This window comes from Gymnoscopelus microlampas, assembly GCF_963454915.1.
Source record: "Gymnoscopelus microlampas genome assembly, chromosome: 16".
NCBI lineage: Eukaryota > Metazoa > Chordata > Actinopteri > Myctophiformes > Myctophidae > Gymnoscopelus > Gymnoscopelus microlampas.
Window position 1 is genome coordinate 24254430 of NC_139953.1, and position 19549 is coordinate 24273978.

Genomic DNA, 19549 nt, shown 5'->3' on the forward strand with positions numbered 1-19549 from the left:
CAGGGTACAATACAAATAAAACAGCTGTTGCAATATGTGAGGCTAAGTAACATTGTTATTGGATTACAATGCCAGCCTAGCTGACCTGAATCATTCATTACACTATTACTCCCTTTGGTTCTCTTTGTCTATCTCTGTAATAAGAGAGTAAGCAAGAGAGTATGAGAGAGACAGAAAGAGAGAGGTAGAGAGAGAGAGAGAGAGAGAGAGAGAGAGAGAGAGAGAGAGAGAGAGAGAGAGAGAGAGAGCTTCTGATGAGGTCTAATGATCTGTAATCTTGTGGGTGTTATCATCGTCAATCAGATGGTCATTTTAAAATAAGACATACAACACACTTTGCATCACTGTTAGGTACAGTATGTGTCATCAGGAAATGATTAACAACAAACGAATAATGTACATGCATGTGTCGAGTCCAGGTTGAAAATGCATTGACCCAGCAAAACCCTTACCTGGATCAGTCACAGCTACAAAAATAAAATAAATAATAAGCTAAATTATTTCACTTAAATATCCAATGACAGGCAATGGACTACTACAGCGCCTTCATCCAACATTCACACACAGTCAGCAGAGGCAAATATGCGAGCACTAACCTGCTCATCAGTAACCTCGCATTACCAGTCTTTCCACCTCGGAGGAAAAGCTCATCAGTACCAGTTATGGGTTCAGTGTCTTGCCCAAGGACGCTGTGATACAGGAGGACCCGGGATTGAACCGGAGACCTTCCGGCTCTCAGACAGCCGCTCTACCTCCTGAGCCACTACTACCTACTATTACTATAGGTGGGTCAGAGAAAGCTCAATAAAGAGGAATTGTGTGAGTCATTGCACTTGAGCAGGCAGTTGAGTCAGCACAATTGGAGTTTAGTTACAACAAATCTGTAGCTTTCAGAAGTTTCTGTACTTGAGTATGTAACAGTTGTAGAACATTCTACTTCTCAAGAGTGTATACAATGATTTTTACAGTAAAACTGTTTCCAGAGATACTATATTGCTATGAGTGATGCTACTACAGTATATAAAGTCCAAGTGGAGGGCACTCAGCTCGTATGCCCGTATATGGGCTGGACATGCCCACCGTCAGCACACATCAGCAAATATGCTCATATATTGACTGAAAATGCCAGACATCAACACAAATTTGCGTTGCCGGGCACCGGCTAATGTCAAGGGAAATCTGCATGGTTAGGCAATGGTTTTTGGTGTATGTTACATCAGACCTTGCTTGATCAGCAAGAAAGAGAGGGGAGGGGGGCTTGGGGGCATGCAGGGAGAGAGGGAGAGAGCCTATTATACCCACAAAATGACCCATGATGGGTACCAAAACCCACACACATTAAAGAATATGGGGGGACATATTTGGTACACACAATTTTTAAGTAATTACTTTTGGCCTCTTTTTTTACTGGAGTATCATTTTAAACACTATAGGACAGCTGTGTTTCAACAAGAGTAAAATATTCAGTACTAAGCTAGACACAAGTCTGTACTGATTGTGTTTGGCCAGATGGTGTCAAGTAGCCTATAGGCTATAGGTTATATTTGTGGATAAGCCCACTGCTTTTATAGGCCTAGTTCCAAGGCACTTTGTTATGAGAAAGAAAACACAAACAACCTGCTATGTGTGAATTTTTCATGGGTGTGAAGAAGACAGGTTTCAGCTTCAGCAGCAGATGAATAATTCAAATACACACACACACACACACACACACACACACACACACACACACACACACACACACACACACACACACACACACACACACGGGGGAGGGGCAGTGGGGCACACAGAAACAGAATGACACATTTACATTTGTCAGAATAAATGTGGCTAATTGTTCATAAAACTGTGTGTGTGACAGTGGTGTAAAGTAACAACTAACAAGTACATTTACTCAAGTACTTTACTTAAGTACAGTTTTGAGGTACTTTTACTTTACTGGAGTATTTCCAATTGTCAGTGCTTGTACTTATACTCCACTACATCTCAAAGGCAAATATTGTACTTTTACTCAAGTAAATTTCGAATTCCTGACTTTTACTTGTAACAGGGTATTTCTACATTGCAGTAGCCTACTGATACTTTTACTTAAGTTAAACATTTGAGTAGCCTACTTTTTCCACCACTGGTCAAAAGTAGGTTGAGGGTGAGACCCATAGTTTTGTCTCTCCCGTTAGTTTTGTGTAAACAGCTTGTTGCACAATAACCGGGCTGGGTTATTGCTGTGGGTGTGCTACTGGTCCGGCCAGATTCCTTCCACCTGTAGCCTATACCTACGCCAGCCCTAACAGTGCGATCAATAGCTTGTTGCAACTCTACTGCAAACATGCTGTCTCAAGCTTTGACAAAGCCTTGTCTTTCTCATTAAAGTGGGTCTACAATAAATATTCATAAAGCACCACGGCCACCTCCGTCCGTCAGAGGTCTAACTTACCCCAGAGAGGCGGAGGCACTGCTGCAGGGGATTCGGCTTCAAGTGGCTTTTTGTAGCGTGTTGCAACTTGCTGGACGGTTCTATAAGAGAAAGGATTACATTAGTCTATAATGATGGTAAGATGCCCTTCTTGTGTTAACCTGTTTTGCATAACCTTTTATGTAGACGCTGATAGGCTAGCAAGATAATTTGTTACGGTTTCGGGCAGGCTTGGGTTATGTATTAAGGTAGGCACTGTTCATGTAGTCTTTTCCTACTTTTTCCTCGACATTTTGCTAATTCCAATGACTTTAATAGGTCCAATGAAGAGCTAAATAAGGAAAACACTATAGTAGCCAAATGAGGCCAATTTGACACCCCTGCTCACAGAGCTATATTAAGCGAATTAAAACATTAAACGAGGTTCACTTTAAAGCGTTCACGCTCTAAATTGTAAAAACCTAAAACAAAGTAAAGTTGTAATTGGGTCTTTCTTGGCCAACCCAGCATGTTAGCTTATTTTTGTGTGCCATCATGTGTCTCTGAGATTAAACTGTTTTTATCTGACGAGAAAGAGATGCAACGATTCTCTGCTACCCTAAATCCCGGGGCATTTGATTAAAGGGTTAATACGTTCCTCGACGCTGCATGGAAAAAGTGACTTGAGCGGCCCGCCAAATGAAAGACCGTTGAAACCAGACAGTGTTCTGCAGCAGTTTACAGCACTATGGTTACAGTATGAAGACTACAAAGTCGATGCGTCATTTCCAGTGTTGCCAGATGTTGTGAGATAAATAAGCAACGATATGTCTATGAAAACGAGCTCAAAAGAAGCGAGCCCGTCGCCCTTTAAACATAATACTGTGATGTTTTCGCGATCCGAGTTGGAGACGAACCCAGGCCTCTAGCTCGGTAGACAGGTAGGTATCAAGCAACGATAGCTAGCTTCTTCTCTCTCACAACGCGTCGAGATGGTTGTGAGCTTGTATCTGCCATTTAAAACAAAACAAAACATCATAAAGGAAAAAAAAAAAAGAAAAAAAAACTTTTAAAAACATTTTAACAACACAAATCTTGTATGAGGGTCCCTGGCATAAAATATTTTCCGTGACTTGAAAATGTTTGAGAAACACTGAAACAACATTAGGAAACAAATAAGCAACTACACTTTAGAAACAAGCCCAAATAAGCAACTACACTTTAGAAACAAGCCCAAATAAGCAACTACACTTTAGAAACAAGCCCAAATAAGCAACTACACTTTAGAGACAAGCCCCCAAAAACTGCAACCCGCCCGCAACCACCAATAATTTGCAAGCAACTTCCCAGAAAAACAAGCCCACATTCGTTTATAATAAGCAGACCTGGCAACGCTGGTCATTTCTTCCCTTGGAAAAGTTTTTCTGGGATTGGATGGAGCTGTGCTACCACCACTAGGCTGCGTGTGCGCACCGCTCCAAAGTAAAGGCACAACTTAAACAGACGAATAACAAAACGCGCGCCCCAAAACACAGTCGCCCTGGGGCAAATCCGGCGACCTGGGAACGGTCGCCACCTGGTTCCACCTATTCCTAAACGTAACCTCATTAATAATCTATCAAGGTTCAAGGTTCAAGGTTGTACTTTATTGTTAGATCTTTATTGTGTACAGGTAGGCCTACATAAGAGTAAATTGTTCCTTCAGACATAGCTCCAATCGGAACCTCACCCTCCGCTGTATAGCTCCGAGATGAGGTTCCATATCGTTCTCTGCCGTTCGGCTGAAAAATGTCCGCACATTTGCCACTTTACATGTTTCTTACCCCTTTCTTCTCGTGTCCAAAAAGTAAAGGTATTCTGAAATGATCACAGATGTTTGAAAGATGTTTGAGACATTGCGCAAGAGTTGCGCCCATAGAGATAACATTACTGATTCCCCTACTGGTCAAATGTTGAATTGCATCTTCTAATGCATAATATTATTGAACCGGCTGAGGAGAGAGGCGAATAAAGTGCTTTTTTCAACTCGTTTGTTAGATTTTATGGTGAGTTAAAATTTCAAACATCTGTGATCATTTCAGAATACTTTCACTTTTTGGATCGGATGTGCAGAAAGGGGTAAGAAACATGTAAAGTGGCAAATGTGCGGACATTTTTCAGCCGAACGGCAGAGAACGATATAGGACCTCATCTCGGAGCTACATAGCGGAGGGAGAGGTACTATATGGGGCTACTTCAGACAATGCAGCAGCATAGGTAATAACAACAATAGAATAATGATAGAAAACGTAAAACGATTTAAAGAAAAGAGAGTGCAATAAAATCTAACCTTATTCCTAAACTTAACCTCAGTAAAACTATGCCTAGCCCTAAACTTATTTCTAACCTTATCCTCAGTAAAACAAATACAATAATACAAGAACCGCTGGGAGGGGGCGGTCGGACGGTCCGCGAAATAAATGTGGGCGAGCGTGTTTTGGGGCGAGTCTTTCCGGTTACCAACCAGACAGCGCACATACCTTCTATTCCAGACAACCGCACGCATGTCGTTCTGTATAACTGCTTGCACTTGGATCTGACTTGGCACATTAGTGAAGTTTATCCGTTAGGCATGCATGCATCTGCACTGTGTTGAGAGCAGTGCACTATCGTGCGGGACTTTTGTCAGTTCATAGTATACTGATACTCTGATCCGATAGCCGTTTATATGCTGGAGAAGACAAAAAAAAAAATCTTCTTTCCTCTAATTGAGGGTGAGTTTGTTCTTTTACTTACCCAGCTTAATATTTTCGGGTCTTTCACGCTACCAAGGCAGAACAACTTTTTGTAGAATTGCTATTTTTTGTGCTTTTTCTTTTTTCTTTTCTTTTTTTCTTTTCCCACTTTTTTCTTTTCTTTTTTTGCAAGAGGAATGACTATGTTTTTGTTCTATGGTCTGTAGGTGTTTTTGTCTTAAACCAAAAACATGTTCTACATAAAGAGTCTGAATGATATGGTATTTCCTACGGTAAGCATACAGGTTAAGCATTCCTGCACGCTTTTGTTAATGCTGAGAGATGCACGGCTATGCTACAACATATGCTGTAATTTCAGTATCTATAATCCATGGATCATCATTGTGTACCATCTGTGACATACTGTATATACTAAATACTATATACCATATACTTATACTACCATTTAACGGTTAAATGGTAGTATATGGTATACACTATATATGGTATATAGTATATACAGTTAATTTAACCTCTGCGCTTCGATCAGCTCAGTTGAAGTGTGCTTATAATACAATTGAAACCTATGCATGCTGAATAAGGGCTGGTTTGTACTTTATACTTCATTTTGTATGACCGTGTTGCTTGCTGAAAATAACTGATTTTCAACATTGAAATGTGACGCATTGCAACACAGTCATACACCAAAATTCATATTTCTCGAGTTGAGATATTTATATTGAGTTAATTCACTTTCTGTCTTCAGTCCCAGAGCCCAGAGGAGCCACCGAGTCCTGGGGTCTTGGGACGTATTGGGAGCTGGTTCTCCCCTTGGCGAGGACGGAGTCCCCTGAGCCCTACTGGCCAGGATGACTCTCCAACCAGCGAGCAGAAGCCCAGGTCAGAGGGAGAAAGCGAGGACAACCAGGAGCGTGTGAGAGGCCCCCAGGCAGGGGAACAACGGGAGGAGGAGGGACAAAGTTTCAAGCCCCAACAGCTCCTCTTTCTCTCCAGGGATAATTTCTCCTGCGAAGGGCAGGACGCCGCGCAGTCTGCCCACAGAGGCGGCCCACCCGCGGCCAGCAGCGAGCCAACAGAAGGAAGTCTCTCAGAGGAGGAGTTTGTGGAGGCTGTAGAGGAGAGCAACGGTCCTTCGGCGAGCTGGAGTCCCGCCTCTGGGAAGAATGCAAGTCATCTGACTCATCTGTCTTCCTCTTCTGAGCGGAGAGAGGCATGGCACCCTGACAAGGCTCACACCCAACTCCAGGCTCACGGTCAAGTTCACTCCCCGGCAGGCAGGAGGATCCAGGTGTACCTGGAGGAGACCAGCGTGACTCACGGCGGGGATGACACGTGCGCTGTACAGGAAGTCGTCAACACAACGGTCAAGAAGAGCTTCCAAGTTATCTCCAAATCAAAATCATCGGGGGGTATTGTTGATTCACCAAAGGTCCTCCGGTCAGAGGGGTCTGAGCAGAAAAGGACAGCAGTTCTGCGGCCTGCTGTCGGTGCACAAACTCATTACAGCGCCCTTGCGGGAGTGTCACTGAAACCGCGCATAGACACAGGGTCAGGACCTAAAGCTGAACCTGAACCCGAACCTGAACCTAAAGCTGAGGAGACAGACGCTGGCAGCATGGGGCGTAAAAATGCGGCGAGCCGGAGGAAATCCAGGAAGAACAGCCAGGGAGATGGCGGGAACAGTCCCCTGGAGAGCACACCTTCTAAGGCGCAAATGCCCCCCGCGGTCTCACCTACATCAGATAACCTATTGGCTGGTCCCCAGGCTGCAAATGCAGAGACTTGTGCAAACTCCTCCTTCAAACAGGAATCCAACTCTGAGGCCTCACCTGAAGGAGGGAAAAACAAGTCTGCCTCCCACGCTGGTAGTAAGGACACACCTACGGGCATGCCACTGGAAGACTTTCAGGACTCAGACTCAACCTTTGTAGCCACTGTGGCTTGTGTGGTTGACGGTCAGGAGGACATGGATTACGCTGACAACCCCTACAAGGTGGTGAGGAAGACAGAGACTCCAGAGTCCAAACGCAGGAGTGTGAAGGTGTCTCGGAGTGAGGTGAAGATTTTTTCAAAGAAGTTGCTGGTGAATACTAAATCCACAGGTCCACCAACAGACATGCCTGTGGACCCCATTCAGCATTTGCAGTCAAGACTAGAGAATACTAAAGAAGAAGCCACTGAGAAGACCAAACCTGACATAAACACAAGGTTGGTGTTTGTTTTACCCCCGAAGGTGCCTGTTCAGATTCAGGAAGATAAGTGCCTGACTGTCTTTTGTTTATGAATGAAACAATGAATAGTCACTTCTATCAACTACAATACGTGTATGAGACAATGAATGTCAGACGTTTCTTTATTGGTATTTTCTATTTTCACATACAGGTCAATAAGACAAAAGCATACAAAAGCAGTGTATGGTACCCCTCCCACCCCCCAAAGTTCCCGCTCCGAAAGAGCCACAACCCTGGTATCTTGTTGTACCATTAACACAAAAAGAATACAAATGAAAGTCAGCTGTTTTAATGAACAAATGCACCATTTTACAATTTGAAGATTAGGATTAAGATTTAATTTTGTGTGTCAAGCTGGTGTCTAAGATTAAGGTTTTGCTTTCACATACTGAGGAAAAAGTGTGTGAGTCATAATGTAAACATAGCAACCCTTTGTTTTGTTTATATGAGTGTACTAAAATGAAGCTCAGATAATTGTTGATAAATGTGCTCATGACACATTCTTTGACACATGCAAAGAATGTGTCACATTCACAGACTTCAGCTTAAAAGTTTACTTTGTTTCATATACTGTTGGTTATACACATTTTTCATTGCATTAAAACATTTTATCTCCTCACATATTCAGACCACAGGACCTGAAGAAAATGGACGAACAGTCAAAGCCAGTCATTGGAAGGATTGCTGATAAGATAAGTCTTTTTGAGCATCGGGCCTTGGGGGATCCCAGGAAGGCCGCCCAAAGCCCCAGGAGTGCAGATGTGTCCCCAGCCCGGAAAGTCACCAACAAGCTGAAGGCAGATGTCACCAGAGAGATGGGGTTGCCGGGTCAAAGGTCAAAATCAGCCGAACGTGATGGCAATGCCAGGTCCAGCTCTGCTCCACCTACAGAGAGACTAAAGACAGTAAAAGAGCGTGCGAGGGATTTTTCTGAGACATGCACATTAGAGGACAAAACAGCACACCAAAAGACAGAAATGAAAAGAATGTCCCCAAAATCCTCCAGTTCTGTCACAAGAGTTGGGTCAGAGTTATCAAAACAGGATGTTCAGGGTAAACCTGCTAGTAAAGACAAAACACCAACTACAGATATGTTAAAGACAAGCTCTAAACCAGCAGGACCAGATACCACTGCAGTGGATAACATTCCTCTTGCCAAACAACACCAGGCTGTTTCTAAAACAAAGGTAAAAGAGGCCTCAAAAACAGAGTTACCTATGAAACATAACTCTGTTGAAACAGATAGTCGATGCAAACAGCCAGAGATTAGCGCACAATCCAAAGCTCCAAGCAGGACAGGCTCCCGCTCTAAGAAAAGGAAAAGTAAAGAGCCAACCAGCCCCATCAGTCAAAATAATGACATAAAACCAGGCAGCTCAGTCAGTAAGCAGGAGAAGCCTGCCTCACTCACAGAACAGCCTGTAGAGACAGTAGCATTACCCTCAGATAAATCCCTAGACAGTAAATCAAATGTGGAGAAACAGTTACCCACTGAAACCAGTAAAGCTCTGGATGCGTCAGACAAACAGATACATTTGTTGTGTAAAAAAGACAACATTGACAAACCAGCAAAGGATAAGGGGGTATTGATAAAGCCCCCTGTTAACAAAGATGCCAGACAGGATACTGCTGTTTACAACAGTGGAACAAAGGAGCCTATTGATAGGAATCTGAATATTTTGCCCCAAAAGGGGGAGAGAGCTGTGGAGCAGAGTGTCTCTGTTGTTGAAGAGAGGCAAAATGTTTCCAAGGAGAACAGTGGAACATCAGCCCCCTCCCCCTTGCCTCTGGTACAGCCTCTTATTGAAAAGCCAGCTCCTGAGGAGCCAGGTGCACCTGCTGAATTAAATAACCAGCAGCCAAGGCAGCCTGAAAGTAAAACAAAAGTGAAGGTAAAACAGCCAGAGAAAACAGACATAAAGCAAGCGGCACAACCAGAAAGCAAAGGCACAACAATAAGAAATAAGAATGCAAATAAAGACATTCAGAATGCATCAGAATCAGTCAAGAATGATACACCAAACCCAAATCAGCCTCAAAGCAAAGATGTACAGAAAGCATTGAAGCCGATAAAGAATGACACACCAAACCCAAATCAGCCTAAAAGCAAAGCCGAACAGAAAACATTGACGCCGATAAAGAATGACACAGAAAAAACCCTGGAGGCTGAGAAGAAAGACATGGAAAAGGTCTATGAACATGGCCAACATTCTGTGAGTTTGGATAAAAATACGATTTATGGCACAGTCTCAGACAGTAGACAGGACACCCTGGAGAGAGAGAGTAGCAGCAAAGCTGATATGAAGGGAAAAGAAGCAACAAAGCGTATTAAAGATATATCAAAGCCTGCACCCAAACAACCAGAGCCAGTGGTACAAAGTTTGGGGAAAACAATCGGATCGTTAGACGTCACTTCTCAGACAAAGGCCAGCAGTCAGGTAGCTACAGCACAACTCGATAACACGATTGCTAATGGCTCCCAGACAAATCACACTGTTAGCGTGACAGACAGTGATAAAGCGCTTGTCAAACAACCTCCTAATGAAGGGGCAGCTATAAAAGCTACAACAGGCCCTGGAACAGAAACCCTGCCAGTAGCGGTCACGGGGGAACCACAGCCTAAGCCTGTGTCTGTGGCAAAAACAAAGCAATCTAATGATGACTCACATACGCATGGAACTTGTGATGCTATGCAGGAATTCTCCCACTCTAAGCCTGTTGAAGCATCTATGGCGGTTGGAGGAGGCAGTGTAAAAACAGTGAATAAAGATCTGGCACTAAACTCTGCCAATGAAGTCCAAACACACCAAATTAAGCGGAAAGAAGCACCGGTTGCAGCAGAAAAGCAAGGATTTCCTACTTCTCCCATTCCCTCATCCACGAGCAGTGAGGGAGAAGATGTACATGTTGTGACTAAAAGTTCAATTATAAATACTGTGTCCCCAGAAATCAAATGTTCAGGGGATTTAATGAAAGCTACTGCTATCCACCAACAGCATGAGACGTCAAAAGGGGCACAGAAAATGAGCACAGACAATGAGGACATGATAGAGAGGGCACAGTACTCCACCACCACAATTACTGTGGAGAACAGGAGAAATGATAAGAAACCTGCTCTTCTGGCAAATGAACTTTCACCCATTGTAAATGGTGACATCCACCCCTTCCCACAAGGCCACAAAGTTAATGATAAGCCCGGGTCACTCCTGGGCTCAGCTGTAACTACCAAAGCACCCACTCCAACAGAGACCACAAAACTGAGCTCAGACTCTGCCCAGCGTTCTTCTCGGGATAAGCTACTTTCATCGCGAAGGCTAAGTGGAGGTGATTCCTCATCTCAACGAGATGCCCCCTCCAGCTGGCTAGATGTGGACTTTCCAAAACAGAAGCTCAAGTTCCCTGAGCCCAAACTGAGTTATTCTGTCAGTGAGAGTGACCTTCTGGACGCATCAGGTGACCTCGACGATGACGACTTCATTGATAAAATCAAGAAACTGTGTTCTCCCTTCTCCCTGCCGCCTCGTAAACATAGCCACCTACGCGCCCCCCAGCCCCCCTTTGCCCTGCCGGCCATCAAGGAGGATCGCTTTGAAAAAACCTTTGACCCTGACGAATTCAAGTTTGGCTTGAGGAAGAGGAAGGAATACAGCTTGGACGCGGCCTCCAGCTTCTTGAACGAGCTCCATAGCAAAAGCACTAAAGCCGGCCTGAAGCCAGCCAGAGTCAGCGTAGCGGACAGGAGCATGCTGCTGAACAGCCTGGACCTTCGCTCTAGGCTGAGGGGGATGACCACAGAAGAAGGGGAGGAGGAGGAAGAGGAGAAAAAGGAAGAGTCGGCAGAGGAGACGAAAGATGAGCAGCCCAAGGTGAAGTCTCGCTTGGAGGGGAGCTGCATCTTCAGCAGCCTCCGGACTGCCAGGGGGAAGAGGAATGAGTTTCATGATCAGGCAGACACTGAAGACGTGTCACCTACCGAAGCTCCCCAGCCTAGACCCCCAGTAGTACCCCAGCCGCTGCTGCCTAGTCCTACTCATGTAGCCCCGTTCCACGAGATGCTGGCCAACCAGAACCCTGCCCTGGTTGATGGCAAGGCAGCCCGGCCTGTGGTCAGTGACTCAGGCCCTCCACTTCCTTCCTTTAACGACATCAAGCTGCCGGACTATTTAGAGAAATACCTCCCCCGAGAGCCAGCGAAATCAGAGCAGAGCAGAGAAAAGCAGGAACAGCTCAACACAGAGGTCAGTTTAGCCACGCATTGTTCTTGCATGTAAAATGTTTTTAAATAACTTGTTACATAACACTTTGGAATTTCCATACATTTATAAGTTAACTGCGATAAAATATACTTCCAACAAGTGAAACATGTTAGCACGATTAGCAAGGGTATCATGCTAACATACAAGAATGTACATGCATTGTCTGTAGCAACAGAGGAATTCCTCACAGAGGCATTCCTCATAAGAGGCACTTTTCTCTGTTGTAAAATGTTACTACTGTACAATCCAGTGAATCAACTGCATGTTGGGAGTAGAGAGGCCAGTGTAATTGCTTCGTTCCTTATTTGATTGTTTCCTGTTTAGATTGTTGGAGGGATGGCGTTGTCAGTCACTGATGGCAGGGCAGACCTGCATGTTAAGCCATGTCTTCTATTTCCTGACGGAGCACCTCCAAGCTTACTTGGTTATGGAGCAGACCAGAAAGTGAAGCCAGGTCTTCTAGTGTCTGATGGAGCAACTTCAAGCTTACTTGGTTTTGGAGCAGACAAAAAAGTGACAACAGGTCTTCTAGTGTCTGATGGAGCACTTCCAAGAATGCCTGTGGTTCCTCTACCTTCCCAGCCTACTCTACCTGGACTCAAACAGCATTTGATGGACCCACAGCCGATGCATAGAAATTATGTATGTGTGCCAGACATGTACAGTAAAGCTTTAGTATATTAGATTGTTGAGTGAGTGAGTGAGTGAGTGAGTGAGTGAGTGTGTGTGTGCGTGCAATGTCTGAATTCCCATTTAAATGTTATGTATGTGTGTGGGAAAGAGAAACAGTGTTTTGCCAGACTTTATTTAGCAGGAGTTACTAGAATCACTAGAATATTAAACACCAAGGAAATGTAAATGTCGAACACAAAGATAGTAAACATACACTCTGATTAGCTACTCTAGCAGTTCAAGAATGCTTATCATGCTTAGCATTATTCAGTGGTATAATAACTATATCTGTGTTTTTTGTATTTCAGATAAGAGCTGTCAAAGGACTTCACAGGCGCCCTGGAAAGGTATTCACATCTCTACCCTCACAGAGAATAAAGAAAGCGATGAAAGTGGAATCTGAATGGAGAACGTATTGTTCTGCTAAGACATCTGTTTTAAGTATTCTCTTCTAGGGGTAAACAGAGTACACAGGAAAAAGAACTGTACTGATGCTCAGCTGTTTATGATTAAGATGGCAGTCCAATGCAGCCCTTGTGATACTTTGCTGCATTGTTTGTAGGACTGTCACGATCATGAAACTTTACTTGACAATTAATTGTAATTAAATTGCAATTAACGATTTAATCGTGTTTTTCCATTGAACATTGGAAATACATTCCATTGTATTTTTTGTTTCCATTGAACAAAAAATAAAATTAAATAGTGCAAATAGCCGACGTACCAGCTCACAAAGCGTCGCATCGTGACACGTTTTGAGCTTGTAGATTGGCTATTTCGTAAAAATCTTTGTAAATGTTTGAAAATGTATGACATTCTTTCCACATGGAAACAATTATGGTGATTATGCAATATAATTGCTTATATCTCAAATAATTGCGATTAGGTGATTATGTCATTATGACATTGTGGAGAGTGCTCAAATCATATTTCACACTGGTAAAATTTACAGTATGCACTCTTCAGCATGCACAGATCCGTTAATACTGACGTTCAGGGTTTCTTTTTTGTTTTTACTGGTAATAATTACAAACAAACAAGAGAAAAGGAAGAACTGTTAGATCCATGACACTGGATTAGATAATACTACTTCATTCTACTTTTTTCTTAAATGCTTGCATACAGTATAGTATACAAGCGAAATTCTTCTAACAAGTTTATGGAATGAAAACAAACCAGTTAATTGGCTGCTCTGGGGGCCACTGGCTGGTCCCCAAGGCAGCCAATTAAGAGAGCTATCGTGCATCGTCTCCTTGGAATTCGTCACAGCACAGCACAGTGAAATGTATTGTTTTTGCGGTGACAGAGCAGTTCAAAGTTCTGCTCTAGTTAAAGTCTTAAGTTCATTATTGCCTCCATGTCTCCACGCAGGTGGTGTTGTTTGAGAAAGCTCAGTTTGAAGGCCAGTTCTATGAGGTCTTCAGGGACCTGGAAGATGCAACCTCTCTCCACTTATCCCACCTTATCTCTGTGAAGGTCGTCAGAGGATGGTGAGTGACATGGTCCACCGGGGTGACTGTTACAGTCGCGATTATGATAAAAGCCTTTTAATAAAAAAGCATTATGATAAAAATAAAAAAAAACGTTCTGAAATGTTTTTTGATTTGATCCTTTTCGTTGTTTTATACATTTCATGAGATCCCTTTTGTTTGCATTACATGGTTTCATCATCATTTTCTTTGTCTTGTGAAAGAAAATGAATGAAATGTATTTTGGTTCTGCATTCAGTAATAACATAAGTTAACAAATATACAAATTCACATACATATATAAAAAGGAGGTAGATGCTAAAATACCACAATTGAAAACAACGCAATACCACATGCACCTACCCTATACATCACATTTGACTTCAAAAGGTAACATCAAAGAATAAACAAAAACAATTTGCATATAGAATCCTGTACATTATGTTCTTCTATGCCAATCATCCTTTTTCATATTTGTTCAGTACGTTATTATTTGTGTTCTACATGTTTTCAGTTCCTCATTTGATGTTTTACATGTGATTGGCCTGTCTGTCTCTCCGTTGCAGCTGGGTGTTATATGAGAAACCTGGCTTCCAGGGGCGCTCCATTGCCCTGGAGGAGGGTTGTATAGAACTGACAAACGTGTGGGCAGAGCCAGGGTCAGGGACAGAGCCACACCCACCCATGGTGATTGGATCTATTCGACTGGCTGTTTGGGTTAGTGTTCTGGTCAAATACTCTCACCTCCTTTGTCAATATCACCAACACCATCCACTTGGGTTTCAAATGTGTAAATATATGTAAATACAATAGATTCCATGTTATGAATGTAACCACTTAAAGGTAGTGAAGATAATGGACAACTTATGATATTTACATACTAGTCCATATCTAGACAACAATATCAGTTTCTTTATGTATATACAATAGTAAGTAGCCTTGGGAACCAACAGTTCCCAAGCCTTGTGGCCCATAGGTCAGGAGCCTATCTCCTTTTTCCGTAGCGTAAGGCAGCTTGATGTACAAATACACCCCCTTATGTGGCAGGGACTTACCCCCAATGATGCTGAGTGCCAAGCAGAGAGGCATTGGGTACCATTTTGTATAGTCTCGGCCAGAATTGAACCCCAATCAATTTTCCAGTCTCAGAGTGACTGAGAAGTTCTGAAAAGATGACTGTACAGGTGAATAGAATTGGAGGAAGTCGGTAGTTGTGCATACTGTATTTAGTGGACAACATTGGCCTATCAATGTATCCAAAATGTGCCCTATTTGCAATGCGAATGGAAGTCTTTAAACTATTAACAGTGAAATTAAATGTATATTTATGATGTACGTAAACATTCTTGTATATGTTTATAGGGAGTTTAGAATGAGTTTACCAGGGCTAACCTTGTTCCCAGGCTTTTCTCATCTCAGAAGGAGAAACGCCTGGTAACGACTTATGTCAGAACGTGTCTGTAGGGCGGAGCGGCCGTTGTATGTACTTTTTTTTCTCGACCAACCACAACATGGGTTTCATGCCCGGGATTGTCAGATCTGTCACATCTGCAAAGCACGTAACTTCCTTGGGCGGTACTTCCGGTACTTCTAGTTAGACACTCGTCTAGCAGGTCTCGCCCAGCGTGACCAGGGTGTCTTCAACTCCTGACGTCACAAAGCTGCTCAACTGCATAATTACTGAATGTTGGGGTGGGGCAGTTTTAGCTGCACAAACACAGATTTCCAACAATTCTGTTTATGAGAACATAAATAGTTTTTTTTTTTTCCTTCACATTATTTTAACTTCCAGCATTTAAAATTATCTGTTGCCCTGCCCTTAGTTTAACTAGTTTGACTGGAGTGCCCCAGGGCTCCACAATCCCCCTTCTGTTTTCCCTCTAGCCTATATATCTTATATATAGCCGATATACAAGCATACTACGTGTTTCGACTTGTAGAGCTGCTATTTTTTGCCAAATGTTTACTCCAGAATAGGGACGCTAGGGTTCATGTGATTAAGGCATGCATATTGGTTAACTGGGTAATTGGATCATTTGTTCCACCACGGTTAATTGTTTTCCCGGTGTTTTCCCCTACTTCTGCAGGATTATAGCATTCCCCATATTGACCTGTTTACTGAGCCAGAGGGCCACGGCAGAGTAACACCATGCCACGATGACACAGTAGAGCATGGCTCCTTCGGCATCCTACAGGACACTGCCTCGATCAAAGTCCACTCAGGAGTGTAAGTGTATCCCATCTCTAAACCAGTGGTTCTCAAACGTTTTCATGTCAAGGACCCCCAAATTGATATGTTTTTGGCCGAAGAACCTCACCTCAAAAGAGTTTGTGCCTGGGACCAAGCTAACAAGTTAACAGCGCTGTGAGCAAGTTTTGCTGGGGACCCCCCGGAACGCCCCCTCAAGGGCCCCTGGGGGGCCCTGGACCCCACTTTGAGAACCACTGCTCTTAACTGTTCTAAAAACAACGTAAATTGAGTCATGTATGCATATATGCATACATGACTCAATGATTGCTATATTGTACTCGATGAAAGTGCTATTTTGGTAGTGAGTTAGAGATTACTATTTCAGAGTCCTGAAGTAGCAGAATGTCACTGTGGCAAGAAATGACACAATCTCAACTCTCTGTCGTGACTTTTTTGCCGCTACTGGCGGGAAAGGCACAGTGACCCAATTCAGTGAAAGAGACATGAAAAACATCAGGTCGATGCTGTTTTGTTTTCACTGGATCACATCTTCTTTCTATTTTCTCCCTTCACCTGGCAGCTACTGAGAGGCGGAGGAAACAGATAACTATTACTGCCTTTTGTTGTGCTGATCCTTTTCTGTGGCCTCAGTTCACTCTCACTCATTTGCCTTCCGAGGAATGTTCCTCCTGCCCCTACATGTTAGACCAGGGAGGGAGAAAGACCGAAAAAGAGAGAGAGAGAGAGAGAGAGGGAGAGAGAGAGAAAGAGAGAGGCATTGATATAGAGGGAGAGAGAGCAGGAGAGAGGGGGTGAGAGGTGGAGACTGTGGCTCTACCACAGTCTCCACCTCTCTCTTGCTCTCTCAGACAAAGGTGGTTTTGGCAAAGGAAAGCATGTTTTTCCATGTGAGCGGGAGGTATTCAGGACATTTTGTGCCCTGCCCCTGGAGGAACTTTAATGACAGTAGACCTCTTCTCACAACCCAGTCACGCCTTTTGTTGGTTTACCTTGGCACCTCCGCTAAAAAAGCCACATTTCACAAATTGTTTAAACGCCTCCTCCCATCGCCCAATACATCTTTAGCTCCTCAAGCTCAAATGAAAGTCAACTACTCCCAGATGCCCGTGCAGAATTCATCAGTACATCCAGGAATAAATCAGCATCAGCCACGTCTCCTAGAACGCTTACACTGAGCTATCTGTGTGATGATGTCTGCTCAACAGATGTAGTTCATTAGTATTTCTATTAGAAGTTAGGTACACAATCAGTTCACATCTGCATGACTGCATATCAAGCTTATTTAGGTATACATGAAGTGACAACTTTCCATCTTCAACCCAGGATTGTTTGTCTTGCCTACCTCCTTACATGCTTTTACATATTTTAAACATACTACACATAAGAAACAGACATCAGGGAGAAGAACATTTTAAATAAAATAATGTTGAGAAGAACATGACACATCATTTTGCTTTTGAGAACAAAGAATATGAAAGCAAAGACCAAATAGAAAGAGAGAAATAGAAAAGGAAGTAGAGAAGGAGAGGTAGAAAGAAAGGAGAAGAGATAGGGGGGGGCTCAATCATTCAGTGATCGGGGATTAGATGGATTTAAGAAATGTCAAGAAAGGCAACAGATGTAGTTTTGAGGACCTGGACAGCTCCACACAATGTGGAATACTGAACAAACATTACTATTATTGCCTCATTGTTTATGACGCGTTCATCATCTTAAGTTTCAAACCAGTGTGCTATAATGTGTGCAGTCAGTTTTATATCGGCTCTTGGAACTGATGAAAGGAGCTGGGTGGATATCTCCTACTGTAGTTGATGACTGGTACATTCCTACAGTATGTGAACCTTTGTGCATCATCCTGTGTAACTCTAAAAGACTACAGCTTGGTCTTTACACTACTAGCGTTAGGGATTCAATCCCCACCAGGGCCTGCCCATGCTAAAAATGAACGTTACAACTGTAAAGAGCTTTGGAAACATGAAAAGACAGTACACTATGTGTGATGCCTGCTCTTTTCTCCGACGTACAGATGGCTGGTGTTCAGTGATCCAGGGTATCAGGGCCTGCTGGCGGTGCTGGAGGAGGGCGAGTACCCCTTTCCCGAAGCCTGGGGTTTCACCTCACCCTTCATTGGATCTCTTAGACCCCTCAAAATGGTGGGTAGCATTATTAATTATATGATATGATAAGCCTTCATTAACCCATTTAGACCTGAGGCCGATTCTAAAAACGCTGTCTAAATCCTGAGCTAAGTTATAACTAAGGTATAACAGCGTATACTGTAGGTGTTCCAGGTCTAAATCCCAGTGTCAGAATGTACGCTGCAGGGGAGAGAGCATTATGATTCTGACAGACTATATTGCTAAATCATGTCAATCTGCTGTTTAATTGTTACGGCTGAAGTATTTATGATTATTATTTAAAGTATTTATGATTTTATGTTTTGCAATTATGTCATTGTGAAACTGGGTAATTCATACATTTTATTTGGTTAGCTGTTGCACCTTGCCCTCATCTCCTCACTATTATGCAATGATTATTATAAGCAGAATATTGTACAACCATTCATGACAATGTCATGAATCTGCTATTGTGTGGAGCCATTTAGATTTCAAAAGGACATGATTGCACTTTGGATTTTGTAGACATTAATTATGTGAAACCCCTGTATATAAATTACGTGGTATCAAGGCTATTCAGAATTAATATTACACAGGGACAGAAGAAGTTAAGGTCAGCAGAAAGATAATGCCTCATATTTTACTCCCACTTCATTACAACCAACCTTGTTTACCTTCCTGTGCTGTTCTGCACAGATATGAGTCCCTTATTATTATACCATATCCATTTAAATTAGGATGTTGGCTGTTAATAATAATGTCTGTGCCTTCCAGGGGGGTTTGAAAGTGGAGAATCCTGATGAAGTCAAGGTATGTTCAGTGTGCATTTCTGAATAATTAATAGCTCTACTATTTTGATGAAGTACCCCACAGTTCAACTCTATTTATTACAATGTATTAAAATTGTGAGTTGGGCTGAGAGCAGCTAACTAAATCACTGTTGCTATTGTTCTGGCTAATAATGTTATTAATTCGGAACACTTGCTTTACAAAATGCTATGCAAAATGGACATTAAAAAGTTCTTCATTCAATATTTCTAAATACTGATATATGCCATCAAAACAAAATATTTAAGTTATTGTTACTATTGTAGTACCATCATTTGTTAACATGTTGGTTATCTATCAGGGGAGAACAAAAGTTTTACAATACTTTTTTTGTCATTCTGCCCAGGCTGTGCTTTATGAGAAGCCTGGCTTTGAGGGCATCTGTCTGGAGACCGACTGTGATGTTTTCAGCATTGGTGATGATCAAAGAGACAACGTTACAGATGGAACAAGCCTTGACTCAAACAAACTGAAATCTGTGGGCTCTTTAAAGATCATCGGAGGACTGTGAGTTGTTACCGTTTCATCGTGCTACGCTTTACTCTGATTGCTTGTATTGCATTGATTTTTGCCAACCACAGAGCTGGAGAACTTATAGTGTTTATTTAGGAGAGGGTTTGATGCCAGCAGGATG

General features: G+C 42.8%; 1 protein-coding gene across 4 annotated transcripts in view; it reads left to right on the top strand.

The window, feature by feature from the left end:
* Positions 1–2332: 2332 nt before the first annotated feature.
* The window catches only part of LOC311063533 (uncharacterized protein), a 35690-nt gene continuing 18473 nt past the window's right edge, over positions 2333–19549 (top strand). The window contains exons 1-12 of one of the 4 annotated variants that reach the window (XM_084083013.1): positions 4930–5402; positions 5876–7338; positions 7990–11599; positions 11942–12071; positions 12141–12259; positions 12598–12636; positions 13661–13779; positions 14325–14475; positions 15846–15985; positions 17997–18123; positions 18862–18897; positions 19262–19422. In XM_084083013.1, the coding sequence (XP_083939139.1) occupies positions 5361–5402; positions 5876–7338; positions 7990–11599; positions 11942–12071; positions 12141–12259; positions 12598–12636; positions 13661–13779; positions 14325–14475; positions 15846–15985; positions 17997–18123; positions 18862–18897; positions 19262–19422 (6137 nt within the window). In that variant the 5' untranslated portion in view covers positions 4930–5360. Of the gene's footprint in view, positions 2554–4929; positions 5403–5875; positions 7339–7989; positions 11600–11941; positions 12260–12597; positions 12637–13660; positions 13780–14324; positions 14476–15845; positions 15986–17996; positions 18124–18861; positions 18898–19261; positions 19423–19549 lie in introns of those variants that run through there. The other 3 variants (XM_084083011.1, XM_084083012.1, XM_084083010.1) reach the window with 3 other exon arrangements.